General features: G+C 36.0%; 1 protein-coding gene across 6 annotated transcripts in view; it reads left to right on the forward strand.

Moving 5' to 3' along the window:
* The window catches only part of SGCE (sarcoglycan epsilon), an 84,347-nt gene that overhangs the window by 45,379 nt on the left and 15,955 nt on the right, over positions 1–23,013 (forward strand). For all 6 annotated transcript variants that reach the window (XM_055118631.1, XM_012935595.2, XM_055118639.1 and 3 more), the window contains 2 exons: positions 20,228–20,390; positions 22,721–22,932. In XM_055118631.1, the coding sequence (XP_054974606.1) occupies positions 20,228–20,390; positions 22,721–22,932 (375 nt within the window). The remainder of the gene's footprint in view (positions 1–20,227; positions 20,391–22,720; positions 22,933–23,013) is intronic.

The raw sequence follows: 23,013 nt of genomic DNA on the forward strand, positions 1-23,013 counted from the left end.
TCCTCAGCCTGAGACTCTAAATAAGGAACAGATTTTGTTTTTTGTCCTACAAGTACTTGTTAGAGCATTCAGCCACTAGTTGAGTGACCCCCTGACACCTGCTAGAATGTGACAAGTACTGTCAGATATCTGAGAGGGTCAGTCCCATGACATTTCTTTGGACTCTGTTGTCTCAGATCCCTTCCCAACTTGAAATGCTTTCCATGAGTTTTAATTTAATGTTAAGCCTAACCTTTACAAAGTATTCATATGAGAAGTCTTTTAAAATAGCATTTCTATAAATTGTTCCCAGTGCTCATTCTTATTATCCCTGTGCACAAATGAAATAAGATCCTGATTTAATATAGAATGATTTTGTGTCTTTAGTTATTATAGTATGTCATGGTATTAAAAATAATTTTAGCTGTATTGCCTAATGAATGTGTTTTCTGGATACTTAGCGTGACTTTCAACCACTGTTTTAAAAGGAAAACTCCATAATTTTCTGATTCTTCATTGTAACCATCTCTACTAACTACAGATATTTTAATCTCTGATTTACAGGTATTATTCATGCAAATATGTTTGATAAATTTTATATTCTTACTACAATAAGCGACAAATGACTAATAGGCTTCTGAAGTAAATTTATGCCCTTCCCCAGCCTGAACCTACTCTTTGGCATCATAGCTCCTCATCCTATTTGATCTGATTTTTTTTCATCTTTGAATATCTGTGAAGCTCCCCTGCTTCTAAACCTAACAGAAAACAGTTTAAATGATTTACTTTCAAGTGTCTAAGCTCTTCCAAAGGACAGCTGAGCCTCTTGAAGATTCCCTTTCACTTGCAAGGCTCATAACTAGAGGACATCTCTGGATGTATTCCTGGTGCTGCTTGGGTCACTGAGCCAGAGCCTAAGGACTGGTGTTGTGTCCAGCCAGGGACAGTAAAAGGAGCAGATTCGTATTTCATTCCAGGCATGGCAGACCGGCCAACCCAGGATGAGTGATGCAGTGTAAATGGTGACTATGAAGGGAATGATGGGGTGTGAGGATTAAAGAATATGCTCACTTTTCAGAAGTGATTGTTATACTTACCATGATTTTTTCTGGTTATCAAAGTGTGTGGATCTAGCTTCACTCAGTAACAGAGAATCCTAGCTTATTCTCGAAATCAGCATTTATCAGCCCTTTTCCAGTTATGGCCCATTTTGGACCTTACTTTCTTTCTGTGGTTTTTTTTTTTGTTCTACTGGTTGGCCTCTTGAAATATCCTGAAAGTCTAGAGGGGCCTATGACTCCCTGTTGAGACATCCCATCCTAGAAAATCTCATAAGATACTATCTCCCTAATGCATTGCCCTTTTTTGCCCTACTAATGCCTCAGCTTATAAGAAAGAGAATGTTAAGTCAATGGCTATCAAATTTTTTTCTAAGCAAGTTTGTGGTTCTGGGCCAGTCTTGAGCATTCAACTGAAATTCTCTCATTTTTGGTGATTTTTTTTTCTTTTTGATTCACACACAGCTATGCTCAGGGGTTACTCCTGACTCAGGAATTACTTCTGGTGGTGCTTGGGGGACCATATGGGATGCTGGGAATCGAGTTGGCCTCATGCAAGGCAAATGCCTTATCCATAGTGCTGTCGCTCCAGCCCCTTGGGGATAAATTTGTTTGTCCTTTGTTCCTAAATTGTGCACTTCCTATAGTTCTTAGTGGAAATATCCTTTTTCATCATGGGTATTTGGTATGATGGTATGATGGCAATAAAAATAACAAAAATGATGGTATGGTAATAAGGTAATAAAAATTAGAAATCTTTATCTCTACTTTTATAAGCATAAAAGTAAATGATATTAGTGCAACTTTTGTCTAATACTTACTTTCCTAAGTTCTATGCATAACTCATTTTTTCATAGTTTAGCATTAATTATTTTTATGGGAAATAACATATTAGCCTGTGGAGCACAGTAATTTTAAAAATACAATCTATACTCATAATCACCAGGGGCTAGGCAAGCAATCAAATAATTATAAAACAGTATGTGCCGACAAGTAAGCTATTTATAGAGAAGGTTTCTTCTCTACTCCAGGTGTATGCTTGGAATGAGTTCGTAGAGGAGGTGAAGCCTGATTAGAATTTAAAATATGAGCACAAGTTAGCCTGATCAGAAAAAGAGAAATGGGGATTCACGCAGAGGGAATAGTTTGGGAAGAAATTCTGAGATATGAAAAGATCCTGGTGGATTTGGAAATCTATTTAGCTTAGAAATGTAGGAAAAGGATCCATAAAGAATAATCAAGCAAGGAAAAGACCAGACCATGTAAGATCTTGCACAATAAGAAGAAATATTCGGGGGCACTAGTGAACTTTGCAGAAAAAGTTTAACATTAAAATTTTCATTTTAGATAAATAATTCTTGTTGCATAATAAAGGAAGGACTGGTAAGAGGAAATGCTGAATGGAAGTAGAAAGTGAAGTTTTAAGGGATCCAGTAGCATCCATGTTGCCTTCCAGAGGAAAATGAACCACTTGAGAGAAACCAGATAGGTGTTATCAAAGAGATGGCTGTCAAAATGTCTGATTTTTTCTGATAAACCCAACTGGAGAAGACAGCCTGGCTCAGCTGAATTCGTCTTAAACTTCTGGCTTCCTGTGTTGAAGAACATGACCAAGACATGGGGTGGAAGTGTCTTTGCTCCACCTATCATATCTTTCAAAAGTATTGTTCTGATTCCTCTTTCTGAAAGCAGGAAAATTTTCTCTCACCACTTTCAAACTGAAAAAAAAAAATAAGAAGAAAAGAAAAAAATTCAGAGGGGTCTGAGATGTACCAATTTCCTCTTCAGATAATTCATTCCTCTTCAAGGAAAAGGAGTAAGCAAGTATTAATACTGAAGTCTAGTGCTGTTCTTCACTTAAAATTCTGTATCAGACACTTTATTTGATTTTGTGTTTTCTTTAATCTTGTTTTTTGCTTTCTGACATGCACAGAATAAAAAAGTAGAGTGAAAATGCAGGCAGGTAACATGGGGCATTTCTTTTAAAAGCCAAGAATTCCCAGCTAACATGCAACATGTGGGCACATTCATCCCTAACCATTCATTACTGTAACACTAAAGAATAAAATATTTAGCTACCTATTTATCTGACTGTTGCTGAACAAGGTGTAGTTTTGATTTAAGCATTTTACCTGTTTCTTGGTTCTCCACAGCTTATGTGTGAAGACCTTGGTAAATATAGTACATCTCAAGGGAGACTAAGCTGTTTAAACTGGAAGAAACAAGATACTTTATTGTGAACAGATTCTATCTGGTGTACATATTTTGAGGCCCCATGTTTTGTTAGCATTGCTGGAGGAACTTATACTTGATAGGCTCACATATCATCTGTTTTACACACATATAAATGTTAGAAAATGTGCAAAGTTTATAAAAGAAATCAGTCTCATTTTACTTCGTAACAGCTTTAAATTATTGTATATAAAAAATTAAAAGAACTCAAAATTATAAAAAATATAATTTTAACCTGTAAAACATAGAATTATTATTGCTATACATGATCTGGTTGGAGCAATAGCACAGCAGTAAGGCGTTTGCCTTGCACATGGCCAACCTGGGTTTGATTCCTCCGTCCCTCTTAGAGAGCCTGGCAAGCTACCGAGAGTATCTCCCCTGCAGGGCAGAACCTGGCAAGCTACCCTTGGTGTATTCCATATGACAAAAACAGTAACAACAAGTCTCAAGATGGAGACGTTACTGGTGCCCACTGGAGCAAATCTATGAGCAACAGGATGACAATGACAGTGACAGATACATGATCTCATACAAAATTATTTTTAAAAAGTGAATATGTAAGACCAGGCTGATAGCTCAAGTGGTACAATGCCTGGCATGTGCTAGTTCCTGGGTTTAATCCTCAACACTGGATACCCCCTGAGCACCACATTGTTGGGCTCAAGCATCTAACCACCAGACTTACTTCAGGCGAAGAATTGCCAGGTGGGGCTCCTCAGCACTGCTGAGTGTAGCACCTTAAAACACACACACACACACACACACACACACACATTGGAAACATTTAAATTTTTTTAAAAAATTTTTGATTAATTGAATTACCATGAGATACAGTTACAAGGCTGTTCATGATCAGGTTTCAGTATTATAATTTTCTACCCATTCCTCCACCAGTGTCCCATTTCCCACAACCAATGTCCCCCATTTCCCTCCTGTCACCCCACAGTCTGTCTCTGTGGCAGACATTTTCCGCTCACTCACTCGCTCTCTTTCTCTCCTCGCCCCCTTTCTCTTCTCTTTTGGGCATTATGATTTGCAACAGATATGGAGAAGATATTATGTTTGTCTCTTTTTTATCCAAAGTGATCATTTCCAACTGTCTTTGTCAGAGTGGTCCCTTCTCTATCCCAACTGCCTTTTCCCCAAGCACTTGAAGAGGCTTCCAACTGTGGACCAGTCTGCATGGCCAGTGTTTCTACTGTCCTTGGGTATTAGTCTCATGTTTTTATAGCATTCTGTTGTTTAGATGTACCTTTTTTTTTTTTAACTAGTCATCTGGTTAAACACTCAGGGTGTTTCCAGATTCTGGCTATTGTGAATAGTGCTGCAATAAACGTAGGAGTGCAAATGGCATTCTGCTGTCTGTTTTTGTGCCCTTTGGGCATATTCCCAGAAGTGGTATTTCTAGGTTGTATTAACTGGCCAGGCTCTGCCGTGAGGGTGTGATACTCTCGGTAGCATGCCAGGCTCTTCGAGAGGGGCGGAGGAATCGAACCCGGGTTGGCCACGTGCAAGGCAAATGCCCTACCCACTGTGCTATCACTCCAGCCCCTCTGGGTCATATGGAAGCTCAGTTTCTAGCTTTTTGAGGAATGCCCATATTGTTCTCCAAAAAGGCTGAACTGATCAGCATTCCCACCAACAATGAAGGAGAATCCCTTTATTCCCGCATCTACACCAGCACTGGTTGTTCTTGTTCTTTTTGATGTGTGCCAATTTCTGTGGTGTGAGATGATATCTCACTGTTGTTTTGATTTGCATCTCCCTGATGATTAGCAAGGTAGGACAATTTTTTATGTGTCTGGCCATTTGTATTTCTTCTTTGAGGGAGTTTCTCTTCCTTTCTTCTCCCCATATTTTGATGGTTGGATTTTTTTTCTTGTACAGTTCTCCCAGCGCCTTATATATCTTGGATATTAACCCCTTATCAGATGGGCATTGGGTGAATATTTTTTTCCTAGTATATGAGCTGTTTTTGTACCTTGGTCATGTTTATTTTGAAGTGCAAAAGCTTCTTTATTTAATGTAGTCCCATTTATTTATCTTTGCTTCCTCTTACTTGGTCAGTGGTATTTCACCTTTGAAGATGCCTTTAGTTTCAGTTTCATGGAAAGTTCATTTTCTTCCATGTACCTTACAGATTCAGATATGATACTGAGGTTTTTATTTTACTTTGATCTGACCTTTGTGCCTGGCGTTAGAAAAATGGTTTGGTTTTTTTTTAGCATCACTTGTTGAAGAGGCTTTCCTTGGCTCCACTTCGTATTTCTTGCTTCTTTATCAAATATATCAAATATATGTGAAATATATATCAAATATATATAAAATATAAAATAACTTCATATATCTGAGGGTCAGTGTCAGGATATTTGACTCTGTTCATCGATTGATGGGTTTGTTTTTATTCCAATACTATATCATTTTATTTATTACCGCTTGCAGTACAGTTTGAAGTTGTGGAAGGTGATGCCTCCCATCTTCTTTTTCCTAAGGATTGTTTTAGCTATTCGTGGGGGGTTGCTATTCCATATGAATTTCATGACTATTTGATCTATTTGAAAAGTGTCATGGGTATCCTTAAAAGGACTTCACTGAATCTGTATAATGCTTTGGGAAGTATTGCTATTTTGACAATATTAATCCTCCGAATCCACGAGCAGGGGATGTTTCCATTTCCTTGTGTCCTCTTTTATTTCTTGAAGTAGTTTTCTTTGAATAGGTCCTTCACCTTTTTAGTTAAGCTTATTCCAAGGTACTCGATTTTCTGAGGCATGATTGTGAATAGGATTGTATTTCTGATCTCTCTTCTCTTTCATTATTTGTATATAGGAAAGTCATGGACTTTTGGGTGTTGACTTTCTAAGCTGCCGGTTTATTACGCAAATCCATTGTTTCTAGATGCTTTTTTTAGTAGATTCTTTGGGATTTGTAAGTATAGTGTCATGTCATCTGTAAATCATGAAAACTTGACTTCTTCCTTTCCTATCTGAATGCCCTTGACATCTGTATTTTTGCCTAACTGCTGTAGCAAGTATTTCCAGTACTATATTGAATAGGATTGCTGAGAGTGGGCAAACTTGTCTTGTACCTGATTTTAGGGGGAAAGCCTTTAATTTTTCCCCATTGAGAACATGCTTTCTATGGGCTTAGGATAGATGGCTTTGACTATATTGAAGAAGGTTCCTTCAATTCCCATTTTGGTGGGAGTTTTTTATCGTGAATGGGTGCTGGATCATGTCAAAAGCTTTTTCTGCGTCTATTTATGTGATCATATGGTTTTATCTTTTTTTATTGATATGGTGTATTATGTTGATTGAGTTTTCAATGTTAAACATTCCTTGACTCTCTGGAATGAATCCTACTTGGTCATGTTGTATAATCTTTTTTAAAGAGTTAATGTATTTGTTGGTATTTTGTTGAGGATCTTTGCATCTGTGTTCATCAGGGATATTGGTGTAATTTTATTTTTTTGTGATGTGTCTGTCAGTTTTGTGTGTCAGGATCATATTTGCCTCATTGAAATTGTTTGGGAGTGTTTCTATTTCTTATTGTTTGCTGAAAACGCTTAAAAAGGATTGGCAGTAGTTTCTATTTAAATGTTTGAAATAATTTACTGGTGAATCTATCTGGGCCTGGGCTTTTGTTTTGGGGGACTCAGTTTTCTCAATGGTGATAAGTCTGTTCAGGTGTTCCAAAAGGTTTTGGGTCAGCCTTAGGAATCTATCCATTCTTTCGAAGTTTTTCGTGTTTTGTGATGTAATTTTCAAAGTAATCTCTGATGGATTTCTGTAGTTTAGATTGTGATGTTCCCTTTTAATTTCTATTTCGGTTTATTAGTGTTCTCTCTCCTATGTTTCTTTGTGAGTCTTGCTAGTGGTTTGTCGATCTTATTTTCTCAGAGATCCAGTTCATGATTTCATGGATCTTTTGGGTTATTTATTGGGATTCCAGATCATTGATTTCTGCTCTAAGTTTTATTATTTCCTTTCTTTGCCTGGTTTGGACTCTTTTTGTTGGTCATTTTTCAAAATCTTAAATTATATGTGTGAACTCTTTCTTCCTTCCTCATGAATACTGTAGAGATACAAACTTGCCTCTTAATACTGCTTTTTCTGTGTCCCACAAGTTCCTATAGCTCATGTCCTCATTCTCATTTGTTTCCACGAATCTTTAAATTTTCTCTTGGATTTCCTCTCTAACCTACTAGTCGTTTAGTAGAGAGCTATTTATTTTCCAGGTGTTTGATTTGGCTCTCCTTTCTTGTGTGTGATTCACTTCTATTTTCAGTGCCTCATGACCTGAAAAGATAGTTGATACGATTTCTAACCTCTTATTTTTATAGAGGTATGTTTTGTGAACTACATGTGGTCTGTCTTGGAGAATGTCCTAGGTGCACTAAAGAATGTGTATTTAGCTTTTGGGGGATGAAAGTCATATGTGTGTATTATATATATATATATATATATATATATATATATTAAGTACCATCTCTTCCATTTCTTCCCTCAAATAATTTCCTTGCTGAGATTTAGTTTGGTTGATCTATTGAGAGGTGACAAAGCAGTGTTGAAGTCTCTATTATTATGTTGCTATCAATGCCTTTCTCCAAATCTATTAGCAATTGTTTTTAAGTATTTTTCTGGTCCCTCATTAGGTGCATTTATTTATATTTTAGACTGTGAGTTCTTCCTGATGTACAGATCCTTGATCATTGAGAAATGACCTTCATTGTCTCTCTCTCTTTTTTTTTCTTTTTTTTGCTTTTTGAGTCACACCCAGCAATGCACAGGGGTTACTCCTGGCTCTGCACTCAGGAATTACTTCTGGCGGTGCTCAGGGGACCATATGGGATGCTGGGAATCGAACCTGGGTCGGCTGTGTGCAAGGCAAATGCCCTACCCGCTGTGCTATTGCTCCAGCCCCGACCTTCGTTGTCTCTTATGACCTTCTTCAGCTTGAAGTCTATGTGGTCTGATACTAGTATGGCCACCCCGCTTTTTTGAGGGGTTTGTTTGCTTGTAGAATTTTTTTCCAGCCTTTGAGTTTGTGTTTGTTCTGACTGTTCAGATGCATTTCTTGCTGACAGCATAGTGTTGGGTTCAATTTTCTAATCCATACTGCATGTCTGTGTCTCTTAATTGGTGTGTTTAGCCCACTGACATTGAAAGAGATTATTATTATGGGAATTTGTCTCATCTTTCTGTAGAAGTTGGATGCGTTTGGAGGGTGTTGTCTTTTTGCCGATTTAGTCCTTCTTGTTAACAATGATTTTGAGTCTTAACAAGTTCCTGAGTTGTTTATCTGTGACGCTGTTTATGATTCCTTCAAATATGAATGAAATCTTGCTGGGTAAAGTATTCTTGGTAAGGCATTCATTTAATTGAGTTTTTTTTTTCTAGTATATCCCACCACTGTCTTAGAGCCCAGAGGGTTTTGTCTGGTAAGTCTGCTGTAAATCTTATGGATGCTCCTTTGTAAGCAATTTCCTTCTTCTGTCTAGCTGCTTTCAGTATTCTATCTCTATCTCTGGTTTTTATCATTCTGATTTAGATGTGTCTTGGAGTATTTTTATTTGAATTTCTTTTAGCTGGTACTCTTCAGTTCTCCTGGATCTAGGTGCATATACTCATCAGCTTTGGGAACTTTTCAGCAATGATGGCCTTAACAGTTGCTTCTTCATCAGGGTTTTCCTCCTGCCCCTTTGGTACCCAAATGATTCTTATGTTATTCTTCTTAAATACATCCAATTGTTCTCTTGTAATCTGTTGGTTTATTTTGAGACTCTTTTCCATCTTTGCTGTTGTCTAAATATTCTCTGCACTTCATCATGGAGCTCACTGATTCTGTCCTCAGTCGCTGTTACTCTGTTGCTGATGCCTTCCGGTGAGTTTTTCATTTTACCTACCAGGTTTTTCCGATCTGCCATTTCTGTTTGATTTTCATTTTTCCTCATATCCTCTTACATTTTACTGGCAGTATGTTTCATTGTTTCTGTGAGATCCTTGTGCATCTTTAATAGCTCCATTCTAAATTCCTTGTGAGAGGGTTTATATAGCTCATCATTACTGGTTGGGTTATCTGGGCTAGCCTCTTTGCTCACAAACCTGGTGGGTTTCTGTGTTGCTTTAGCACTGTGACCTTTGCAGTTTGGATTCTTAGGCTTTTTTTTTTTTTTTGGAAGGGGGAGGCTGATTGGAGTAGGGGCTAATAGATTATTGATATAGTATGGTTGGCATGGTCAAGCTGTCTTCATGAGTTCCAGATAAGAGGCTAGTTAGTGGTTCTAATGGTATATGATGAGGGAGATTAACTGGGGTTAATTGCTCAGTCCCCTGGCCTCCTAACCTGAAATGTCCAGAAGTTACAGCCTTGCAGATTGCATCAGAGTCCAGTGCTGCTGCCTGCTTGGGGCCCATGCCTACGCACAGTCCTCAGCGCCAGGTTGAAAACGTCTGCAGAGAAAGTGCTGGTGAGAAAAGTGCTAACTTTACAGACAACCATTTCTGGTTTGATCCCCAGCACTGCATATGGTTTCCTACACACCACCAGTAGTAATACCTGAGCACACAACCAGGAATAAGACCTGATAATGCAACAACAACAAAAAAGTGAATACATTTAAAAAATATAACTACAAGGGAAATTCATTGTCTTCAACATAGCATTTAATCTTGATTTTCTTATTTTTTCAACTTTTTGGAGATATGATTGACAGAAGGTTATGTAAATTTAAGATGTATAACATAGTGATTTGTATATATATATATATATATAGATTAGTTTCCCAGACTTATTTCAATCTTCTGCTCCTATTCAAATCCTCCCTGGAAATGTACCTTCTTTAAGCAAACAACACTACCCCAAGTTGCACCCTAGCCTACTACTGCTCCCTTGATTATTCCAGCATCCCCAGGGGAACAGTGTTACCCCTTTTGGGAAACACTGGTATAGGTTGTAAAATGACCCCCCTAATGTTTATTTCATATCCATCGACTCATATTTATTTTTTTATTGTGACAACATTTAAGATCTACTCTCTCAACAGCTTTAAGAATAAACATTTGTTGGACTTGTTGGGGCCAGAGTAACAGTACAGCAACTAGGGCATTTGTCTTTCAGGCAGCTGAGGTGGGTTTGATCTTCAAAACCACATATAGTCCCCCAAGAACTGCTAAGAGTGATCCCTGAGTGCAGAGCAGGGAGTAAATACTGAGGACAGCTGTGTGTGGCCCCCAAATAATATAGACCTTTTGTGTGTTTTAACATGCTAGCATAAAGATGTTCATTTTCAATTTATTCAACAATTTGGCACCCTGTGAATAGTGAGAAAAACTGGGTTCGAGGAGAATCATTGAAGCACTCTGGCATCTCTCACTGTGGAAAATGTTGACTATAATTAGAGTTGTTACAAGTTGTAGGGGATGAAGTGGACAGGAATATAAAAGAGTATTCTCAGGAAAAAATGTCAAAGACTGGTGATGTATTATGGATATTCCGTATATTCTATATTTGAAAGACAAGAGTCAAAGACAGTGATGCCTAAGTTTCTGGCTTGAACATCAGGCCATGTCAATCATGGAAAGAGAAATTAGAAGGAGCAACAAGTGGAGGTGGAGTGAGGTGATGATGAGCTCAGTTTGGAACATATTAAGTTTGTGAAGTTTATGATTCATCCAAATAGAGATTAAAGTAATTTGGCAGTATATGTCAAGTATCAAGAAATGTTTCCACTTGTGGGCATCTTTTTTAAGATAGTGACATTAAGAATAATCAGAGAGATAGTCTTCGTGATGTTATTTGTAACAGAAAATTGAAAGCAACTTATATTTTCAACTCTGGGATAATTGCTGAATAAATCATTTGCACTTAAGTTATATTGCCATAAAACTATAATTACAAAGGCTATACAGTATGGAAAATTCTTATCACACATTCAGTGAAAAAGCAGGATACAAAATTATATTTTAGAGATGATTGCAATTAGGTTAAAATATATGGATTTGAGAAACGTTCTGCAAGGTGAACTGGAAAATGAAAAGTTATCTTGCTAATGTAAACTAATTGTTTTTATAGTGTAAGTTTTATATAACATTTTAATATTGATTTTATAATTTGAGTAAAATTAAGTATTCTGAGGTTCCAAGAACTCTTATGCTTATTTTTGTCCTCTTGAAGTGAATTAAAAATCTTACTAATTATCAATGGAAATCAACATCATCTACAGCAGAGGACTGTTAACAGTAACAAATTTACATGTATGTATATATGTATACGTATATATATATATATATATATATAGTTTGCAGTTATCAAGCACAAATTTGGGATAGAAATTAGATACATGTGTTGTTAAAAATAAAGACATTTTATTTTATTTGAAGGAGTGCCAGGGATCCAGGTCACATCCCATTCATAAGTACCACATATGAATGAAATCATGTAGTGTTTGTTTTTTCCTAACTTATTTAGACTACTAAATACTATATCCTCCAGGTCTGTGCATGTAGTTGTAAATGGCAAGATTTCATCTCTTTATTGCTGAGTAGTGTTCCATTGTATAACATACCACATATTTATCAAAAAATTCTTTGAAGGACAATTATATTGTATCCAAATCTTGCCTTCTGTAAATAAAATTGCAACAAAGACAGGAGTATACACATCAAATTATTTATTTTAAAATTTTATTATTGTTGGTGCCAGTAAATCTCAGGAGCCATTCCTGCTTCTATATTCTGGTGGCATTCCTCCTGCCAATGTTTGAGAATCATATAATACCAGGGATTGAACCTATACCTCTTAATACAAAGTCTGTGCTCAGTCCTTTGAGCCCTCTATTTGGCACCAAGTATGTGGTATTATTTCAGGTCAATAGCTAAAATGTGGGCTGGAGCGATAGCACAGTGGGTAGGGCATTTGCTTTGCATGCAGCCGACCTGGGTTTGATTCTTCTGCCCCTCTCAGAGAGCCTGGCAAGCTACCTGTGGCATATTTGATATACCAAAAACAGTAACAACAAATCTCACAATGGAGACATTACTGGTGCCCGCTCTGGCAAATCGATGAACAACAGGACGACAGTGCTATAGTGCCACCTAAACAGTACAATGGAATCATATATAATACGTTTTCAGTCTGGGGACAGGCCTCGCCAGCAGTATTGTCATACTTGACCTGGTGGTAGAAGTCTGATGATTCAGTGCCCAGGCCCAGTACTACAGTGCCGCTTGGGCCTGGCAATGCCGAGAGCCGTGAGAACTGCTTTGGTGTTTTGATGATAGAGACTAAGCACAGGGCCTTGTGCATATAAGATATGTGCCACACACCCCTTTGAACTATCTTGCAGGTTCTGTATTTTTATTCCCATAATGGTCTACCAGTTATGTTCCTGCCAGCAGTGTATAGGTTCTTTGGCTCCTCATCCTCACGAATGTTTATTGTACCTATCAGCCTTTCTCATAAGTATGAAAGTATTGTTTTGGCTTGAATTTTTATAAAATTTTTGTTGGGGAAAGAGGCTTACCAAGCACTCCTCAGGGAGCCTCAGGGGCCACTTGTACTGATGGTTGACCAACAGGGCTGTTCAGTGGTCTGGTGAAACAGTGCTGCTCAGGCCCTGTGGTACCAGATACCAACAGGGCTACTCTGGCCGTGGTAGGGGCCACCAGTGCAACATTTGGCAGTTACTTGGGGCCTCTAAGGTTGAAACTGGCAGTGTAGGGGAATATGTAGTGCCAGGGATCAAAATAGAATTGAGCATGTATAAAGTATATGCCTCTGGTCTCTTTAACATATAATGCGCATTTATTTTCTCCCATTTAATAGGATTTCTTTGCATTTTGATAACAGTTTCTTACACTGTGCAAAAGCTTTTTACTTTCATGCAGTCCCGTTTATTCATTTTTGCTACTATTTCCCTTGCCACTGGAATCAGGATCCCATCTCTTGGGGTCAATTCATGGAGCATATCAAATATGTTTTCTTACGTGCATTTAATGATTTCAGTTTTAGCATCTAATCTTTAATCTACCTTGATTATATGTGTGTGGGGTATATAGCTAATGCAGACCACTCACTGTTAGAGTGGTCTAGTTTCATTTTTTTGCATTTGACTGTTCAGTATTCAGAATACCGTTTACAGAAGAGATGTCCTTGTTTCATTGTGTGCTGTCAGATCCTTTGTAATAAATTTTCTGTCCATATATCATTGAGATTATTTCTGGGCTCTCAATTCTATTCCATTGATTTATTTTTTATTTCTTTCCATGCTTTTAAAAAATTATTACTACTATGATGTCTCCATTTTTCTTCTTTTTTTCAAAGATTGGCTTTGCTATTAAGGGACTCTTGTAATGCCAAATGAATTTTATAAATTTGTGTCTATTTTCTGTAAGAAGGCTGTTGGGATGTTGATGTGGGTTGCTGTGAATCTACAGATTCATTCCAGGAATACAACTGTTTAAGTGCTGTTCATTTTTTAATTTTGAAAGCATGGAATATCTATATATCTTCTCATGTATTTTGTTGTTTTTTACAAAATATTATTGTTTTCAGTGTATAGGTTTTTACCTTTTTAGTTAAATGTATTCTTAGGCATTTAATTCTTTCTGATGTGGTTGGAAATAGCATTATTTTCCTCACTTAACTTTCTGCTAGTTGACTCTTCATGCAATTTGTGCACAGAAATGCAGGAGCATTTTACTTACTAATTATATAACCTGAACTTCACTATATTACTTCAAATAATTTCTGACTTTATTTGAAACATCTGGGATGTTTCATATAAATTACTATGTTATTTGCAAATAGTAATGGTTTTATTTCTTTCTTTCTAATTTGGATACTTCTCATTTTCTTTTTTATCTAATTACTCTTGCTAAGACTTCCAATTCTGTATTAAATAGTAGTACAAAAGTGGGCATCCTTGTCTTATTTTCTATGTTTAATCTCACCACTGTGAATGTGGATTGACTGTGAGTTTGACATATGGCCATTATTATATTGAACTATATCTCTTCTATACTCATATTATTGAGGTTTTATTTTTTTAATAATTAAAGGATCTTGTCAAATGTTTTTCCTGAATCATACATATTTGTTTACTTGGTAATGATGGTATATTGAACCATTGTTACATCTCTGGAATGAGTCCCACTCATTGATCATGTTATATGATTCTTTAATTGTATTGTTGAATTCACTTTGCTACTACCATGTGGAGAATTTTTGCTTAGATTTCATAAGGTAATGGTTGTGTGTGTGTTTGTGTATGAGAGAAATAGAGATAAAAAGACATGCTTTCTGGTTTCAGAATTGGGGTAATGTTTGGGGCTGGAGCAATCCTACAGCGGGTGGAGTTTTTGAATTGCATGCAACCAACCAAGTTTGATCCCCAGTATCCCATATGGTCCCATGAACACTGTCAGAAGTAATTCCTGAGTGTATAACCAGGAGTAACTCCTGAGCATTGCCAGGTGTGGGCCAATACAAAAAATAATAATGATAACTAGAGTAATTTGGCATCATAAAACGTGAATGGATTTGGAAGGTTTTCTCCCTCAATTTCTTGGGAAGAGAACTGTATGTATATGTATATATGTATATATATATGTACACATATACATATATATTGATTTTTCTTTGAAGCTTTGTTTTAATTCATCTGTGAAGCTGTCAGGTGCTAGGATTTTGGGTTTAGGGAGGTTTTGACATTTGTTTTTAAATTTTAGGTTGTTACATTAGTGTTAAAGTTTATGGTATCAGTATACACAATTACTGTGCCCACCCCACCACTAATATGCCTATGAACTTCCACCAGTGTCCCTATGTAGCCTCCTGTGCAATTTTCTTAACCCATAGTTCTTCACACTTTTTTGACAGTTTGTAATATAAAGCAAAGAGTTTTAGGAAGACTTTTGTTTACTATTTCATTATTCAGATTTGTCAGTTTATCTTCTAAATTTATTCCTAATACAGTTTTAGAATATCTGTTTTGTTTCTAAAAAGAGAAAAGTACACTACTTTGAGATTTATTCGTTGTTATGTAATTGATAACATTCTCTTAACAATCTTTTAATTTCTATAAAATACGATATTCGCAAAATCTGTTTTAACATCTCTTTCACCTCTACTCTTCAGTTTTCTTTCTCTTCTTTGTTATTCTGATTCAGTGTTGAGTTAAAACATATCTAGGCTTCCCACTTGGTGCTGAGGAGGTCCAAAGTGCCCTTTCTTGAGAACCAAGGTCACTCTAAGATTCTCAGGCAGTCAGACCAGTAGTTTAATGAAAGAGCCTGAGAATATGGTAATGCCTGGGGGGACCATGTGGTATTAGGAATAACTTGGGCTGGTGCACGTGCACACTAACTGCAGTACTCGCTTCCTGACCCATTTTAAAGAACTAATTCTTGATTTCATTGATCTTTTTTAATTATGTTTTTCATTTCTCTTTTATTTCTGCTCTGACTTTCTTTAGTTTCTTCATTATACTGACTTTCTGTTTCCTTCTCTTTCTAATTATATTAGGTGTATGCTTAGATTTTTTTATTTATGGTTTTTCGTTTTTCCTGAGGCAGCTTCTGTTGCTGTAACTGCTCCTCTTAATACCACTCTTGCAGTGTCTCCAGTTCTCTTAAGCCGTGTGATTTTTCATTTGCTACAGGTACTTTTATAACAAAATTTTAATTGATTTATCATTGGTCTATAATAATACGTTTTAGAAGTACAGCTTCCATCTCCATCGGGATATATCCCACAATACGCCTGCCCTCATATTTCAAGTGCCAATCATTTATATCAGATTAAGCCCCTCTGTATCCATTCACTACCCACCGTCTTTCCCTCTGGTAATGACCAAATTGTTCTAGGTCTAAGAGTTGTTTTGTTAGCTTGCTTTATTTCTTTGTGTACTTAATATGACAGAAAATTTTCAACATTTGTCTTTCTCTTTCCCAGAATTATTTCCCTTTGCATAGCCTCTCAAGATCTTCTGTGCTGTAAGAACAACAACAAAAAAATCAAAAAGGAAGATTTCATCCTTTTTTTTAAGAGTTGAGAATTCTATTAAGTATATGTACAGAAATGTCTTTGGTTATTTGCCAGTGGGCATTTAAGGTTGTTTCCATGTCTGGCTATTGTGAATTTTGCTAAATAGAAATATGTATGCTTTTCAAATTAGTTTTTCCTTATTCTTTAAATAAATACCCAGAAATGGAGTTTTCAGATCATGTAATAGTTCTCTATTTTTGGTTTTCAGGAAGTCTCCATATCATTTCCCACAGAATTTGCACTAATTTGCATTCCAACTATCAATGTCTGAACTCAGAGAATCACACATGTGAAAATAAGTGGTCTCCCCATCCCTTCAAAATTGTTCTTTTGTCTGTAAATTTTGTGTATTCAAACTGTGCTCACAGTTGTGAGGTGATATTGTTATGGGTAAGACTTTTATTTTCCAAAAAACAATTTATATTGAAATCATTTTCTATGTCTTTTAGCCATCTGTATGTTTTCTTTGGAGAAGCTTCTATTTGGATCTGCCTGTTGTTTCCGCCCACCCCCATTGGTTTGCTTTTTAATTTTCCCCCTTATTTTCCTTCGTTGTTACAATGACTTAGATTACACACTTTATTGTAGTGCTGGTCGGAGATTGCAGACTTGTTATGACAGTGATTCCAAACAGCCATGTTGCCAGGGTCATTGTTGGCATCTATGTTGATGCTGAGTATATGCTCTACCACTGAGCTCTCTGTGGGCCTGCAATTTGGATATTTTACATTTGGGGGGTGGGGGTGAGATACAGTCAAGTGTATACAGAGTTTAATCTTAACTCTGTGTTCTGGAGTCCCCTGGCAGTGTTTGGGGAACCAATCATATGTGGTGCCCAGAATCAGACCGGGGTAGCTGTGTAAAAGGCAGTTACTGTAACCCTGCACTATCTCTCTGGCTCCCTATTTTGATTCCTTATATGTCTTTTTTGTTGTTTATGTTGTTTCAGAAGCTATAATCTTTTGTGCTCAGGGTCCAGGACTGTTCCAAATAATGTCCCAGAACCAGTAAGTGGCCACACCAGACAGTGCTCGAAACCAAAGCTGCTCCCAGCAGTGCATTAGGGGCCATGCAGTGCCAGGATCCAACTCAACGTGTAAATAATCCAAACCTCAACGACTTTGAGCCACTCTGCCAGTTTTTGCATCTTTTCTTGCCTTTGTTTGTTCTAGATTTTTCAAAATATACTGAGTAGCAGTGGTGATTGTAGACATCTTACTACATTACTACACAAGTGTGTAGTAAGCTGTGGCTTCGTCATATAAGGCCTTTCTTACTTCAAAGCTTGTTTTCTTTCTTTCTACCTGGCCCACTGGACCTATTATCACTGGGAATAGCTCCCAGAGTATGAAGTATATAACACAATGGATTTTAATCAATTCATAAAGTTTTATATTCATTACCATAGTGAATTTTATAACATTTTCATCATCTATTACCTCCCTTTTATATCCATTAACACAAACACTACTCTTAGCTCTGAGCAGATATTAATTACTTACTGTCCATATTTGCTTGTTCAGGACTTTTATATTAATGGGATCATATGATATGTAGTCTTTTGTGATTGGTCTCTTTCATTTGACATGATGTCTTTATGGATCATTCATGTTGTGGCATTTATAAGTACTTCATTCCCTTTTTATGACTATTTTTCTAAGTATGAATTTTCCAGCTGTCAACCATTTGTCATTTGATAAGAATTTGGATAATTTCCACTTTTTGACTGTTACATAATAAATAACTTGTTGCTATGAATATTGAAATATTTTTGTGTACTTTAATTTCTCTTAGGGCATATACCATGGAGTAGGATTGGTAGGTAGTTGAGATGATTTAACCTTTGAGAAATGGCCAAACTCTTTCCTTGATGATAGCAAATTATTTATTTATTATTTATTTATTTATTTATTTATTTCCATTTGCTCTTAATACACTTTTAGTTCTAAGTTCTTTATAGCAAATGATTTTTAATATCATTAATGCATGTAACAAACATTTGTGTACTTTTTGAGGGGAGAACTATTCCGATTCTTTGCCTTTTTGATGGTGAAGTTGGGGGACACTCCCAGGCTATCCTGGGTGGGAACTGCTTGGTAGGGATCTCTCCTGACAATGCTTAGCTAACCAGGCTTAGTGGTTCCAATTCTGGTCTTACGGTGATGGTGTATTTGGTGTTTGAGGACCTCAAGGGGTAACCTGGTCGTACTCATGGTGCCTTGTGTTGCTGCAGTTTAGACTAAAGTCCTGCTCATGCAAAGCTTGTGTCTCTGATAACTGGGCTATCTCCCCAATAGTTATTTAAAAGTTGAATTATTTGCTACTTAAAAATGGAATTATTTGTCTCTCTGTTACTGAGCTATAAAATTCTTTTATATATTGTGGACATATGTCTTTAGGAAGATATATAATTTGCAGATATTTTTTCCCGTTTTGTAAGCTTGCCAATTTATTTTGCTTGTTGTTGTTCATTGAAGCTAATGTTTTTTGTTTTTATTTTGTTTTGTTTTAGTAAAGTGCAACTTTTTTTTGTTCTTTTCCTTTTTCTTTTTCTTTTTTTTTTAATTAATAGTTTATTTTTAATTAGTGAGTCAACGTGAGGGTACAGTTACAGATTTATACATTTTTGTGCTCATGTTTCTCCCTTACAAAGTTTGATAACCCATCCCTTCACCAGTGCCCATTCTCCACCACCAGTAAACCCAACATCCCTCCCCCCCTCCCCAGTCCCGTCTCCCCCCACCCCACACTGCCACTATGGCAGGGTATTCCCTTTTGTTCTCTCTCTCTGATTAGGTGTTGTGGTTTGCAATAAAGGTGTTGAGTGGCCATTGTGTTCAGTCTCTAGTCTATATTCGGCCCGCATCATCTTTCCCCCACATGACCTCCAACCACATTTTACTTGGTGTTCCCTTCTCTGAGTTGCCCAGAATGAGAGAACAGCCTCCAAGCCATGGTGACAACCTCCTGGTACTTATTTCTACTATTCTTGGGTGTTAGTCTTATAGTCTATTATTCTATATTCCACAGATAAGTGCAATCTTTCTATGTCTGTCTCTCTCTTTCTGACTCATTTCACTTAGCATGATAGTAAAGTGCAACTTGAGTACTTCTCAGTTATTGCTAGAATTTTGGGTTTAATATATAAGAAGTCACAACGTAATCCAAGATCACAAAAGTTTATGCCTTCTCAGTTTAATAGTTTTTAATATTGTACTAAATCTTTTATCTATTTTTATTTTATTTTTGTATTATTAAATATTTGATCTATTTTTTATTTTTGTATTGTATGTGAGACAAATGTTATTTGTCTCATTTTGTTTGCCAAGAAATGGTTTTATCTTAATTTAGTTCCTTTGATGGAAGATTGAGAGACTTTAAGAGTTCAAACAGTGATAGTCTGTACAGTTGGGTGGCATAACTGTTGGATAGAATAATAAGGCCTTCCTAAAGTTCTTTATTTCCAGGAATGTAATTTCACAGTATCATTAAAATAAAATCAGGTGAAGTCATTAATAATAAAATTAGTTATTATTTTAGTGAGTATTATTTTCTAATTTACTATAAAAATAATTTAAAACGCAAGTACTTTTATTTACCAAATATATCACCAGAGTGTGATTAATGATTTAATGATTATTTTGAAATGGTGAAACAATTTCAGAAATTAGCATAAAATCAAGAGCATGCTTGTTCTCCAATGTACTTAGCAGATATTAGTTGAATAAAGAAAAGAGTGAAAGAAAGTCCCTACATGAATCACTTCTTATAAAGCTCAGGTCTGTACCTTAGGGATGATTCTAGATAATCCTTCAATTCAAAAGGGTAAATCCTGCTTTCAGGGTAGATTGTTTTTCAGTGTTTCCAATTTTCTTAAAGGATAACCTGAGAGTTTCACATTTCTACAGCGTTTATGTCATGGTTGGTGCAGATGTCCCGTTTTCTTCTTGTTTACGAGAAGTTGAAAACCCACAAAATCAATTGAGATGCAGTCAAGAAATGGAGCCTGTGATAACATGTGATAAAAAATTTCGTACTCAGTTTTATATCGACTGGTGCAAAATTTCATTGGTGAGTTTTTACTTTTCTTTGGTTTTTTTGCAGATATATGAAGAGTGATGTGACTTGAGTTCAGATAACATTTGACTAAAATTTCAATTACTTTTAGAAACAAATCCTAGGGTTATGTTTTATTAACAGCTATTTACTTCCCTTGATTTTAAACATTTGGCAAGCTCTGTGACAGTGTACCCGTTTATAAAAATCTATTTCTGTTTTGTACTCAATCTATCCTTTATTACTTGCTGGGGTTGGATTAGCATGTCAGGTGGTTCATATGATCCCCCTGGACATCCAGGTGGTTGCTAAATCAAGATATATTATGGCGTTAGTGCGATATGTACAAAAGGTCTCAACTGTACTGTCACAGCCCAGTGATGGAAGGAGAAACCAGATTACAAAAATGAATCTAAAAATAAAGCAACATGGTGTTGCAAATTCCCTGAAAACTCAAATTGTAGGGAAAGTTCAAGGGATTAAAAAACAATTCTAAATTGAAAAAGTTAGACTGCTGCCCATGGCCCCATAAAGTAGCCTGACACTCCATTTTAATTAGCACTACCTAAGAAAATATGGGTAAGATTTCATATGTGTATTATATATATGTGTATACTTAACATTTTACAAAACATTTTTAATATATGAATCTCTGGGGAGCATAAGAGTTGATTCACTTCTTTAGTGACATTGAGACTTAAGGCTGTCAATGATGAATGATTAATGGTGAGTGAATTAGGTCTAAGTTTAAAGCTGACATTTGAACAAAGTTATTGACACATAAACACAACTGTCACTTCCTGATTAAGAGAAACAACTGCAGGCAACTTTCCTGGATCCCGGACCACGAGAACAGGTTCCTCACATTGCAGTGCTTAGCACTTGTGTTCCTTGGCCCTGGACTTCTCTTTCCAAGTAGTTTGTGTCTTAGCTTTGCCTTCTGAAATCAAGTCAAATTATTGACATCCGTGGCTTATTTGTATTATGGGTAAATACTGAATTTTCAAAGCTTAGTGTTTCACTCCTTGTGTTAATTGTACAAACATGTGAAAGACTTATCAGCTGCATTCGTAGAAGTAGGGACTTCTTGCCAGTTGGTAGCAGGCTCAAACAACACCATTTTATTGTGTTGTGCTGTGACATGTTTATGTTGGTAAATATTATCTAATTTCTAAAGAATTTAATTTAAAGATAACATGCTTTGAAATTTTTGTTGATGTTCTGTAAGACCTTCTCAATAGAAAGGTGGGAAATATTTTTACTTTTTCTCGTATGTATTTGCTGTTATATCACATTTTACCCCAGAAGATTTAAGAAAATGTAAAAAAGAGTGAAAATAATACATATAACAAAATGGAAAAATTATAGAATTTAAAATTCTATAATTCTTCAGAAAAAGAAGATGAGGGTAAGTTGAACAGCAAGCTTTCTGTATCCAGGATTAAAAATGGAAAATCATCAGTTTCTTAATTTCCACTTTCAGAGAACGCAGATCATTATTTCTTGACAGAGAAATGAATTTTGGGGCATTATATTTTTAAAAGAATTCTTCAATAGATTTTTTTGGTGGGAGACCATGTTGAAAAATGGAAATAACTCTCCCTAACTTTATGGTAGAAAGAAAATATAATAACAAATTTCATATGGATAGCTTTTTAGTGTACTTTAATAAAATACTTTAATATAATTTAATTGAACTCAGTGAAAGCAGTTCAACTAATATGGATGTAAATTAATGTAGTGTAAATATTGTATGGTTTTTTTAATTCTTTTTAATTCTTGAGTTAGAATTTAGTAAAACTAGCATAGGTGGTTGCAGGCTTCTTAACTTGATTTTCTAGAAACTATTTTGGTCTGATAAATGACAGAAAATTCGAAGTTTAATCATTTAGAAATTGTCTTATTTTTCTTTTCGCTTTCATTCACCATAGAAACAGAATTACATTCCTGGCTGTTGGCCAGTTCATGGTATGTTAAAATCTATACTAGTGATTAGTCACTAGGAAGAACACACACTTTGTGGTGTGAGGGCTTCTACTTTGGAGGAAGAAAACTGAAAAGGAAAAAAAAACTACACACACTTATAGATGTATATAATTGCACAAATATATATGTGTATGTTGTGAGTAGGATATAGGAAGTGGGCATATAAGATAAAATTCCCTTTAATTTATTGTTTTTACTCATTACTTCTCTCTTGCTTCCATAAACACAAGGTTAAGGTCATAAAGCATTTGGTAAAGGGGGCTTCTTAGAAATTTGGAACGTTTTGGTCTGTCTGATTCTTAAAATCTCATAATGTTTGCATCTGTTAATTTTATATGCAATTTTTTTTTCTGTATCAGGTTGATAAAACAAAGCAAGTGTCCACCTATCAGGAAGTGGTTCGTGGAGAGGGGATTTTACCTGATGGTGGAGAGTACAAACCCCCTTCTGATTCTTTGAAAAGCAGAGACTATTACACGGATTTCCTAATTACACTGGCTGTGCCCTCGGCAGTAGCATTGGTCCTTTTTCTAATACTTGCTTATATCATGTGCTGCCGACGGGAAGGAGTGTGAGTACTTTAAAACACTAATAAAAAATTATAGAAACTACTAAGATAACAACAAATAAGATTCCATTAAAAGCCAAGTTT

Source organism: Sorex araneus, chromosome 1, assembly GCF_027595985.1.
Source record: "Sorex araneus isolate mSorAra2 chromosome 1, mSorAra2.pri, whole genome shotgun sequence".
Taxonomy (NCBI): Eukaryota; Metazoa; Chordata; class Mammalia; order Eulipotyphla; family Soricidae; genus Sorex; species Sorex araneus.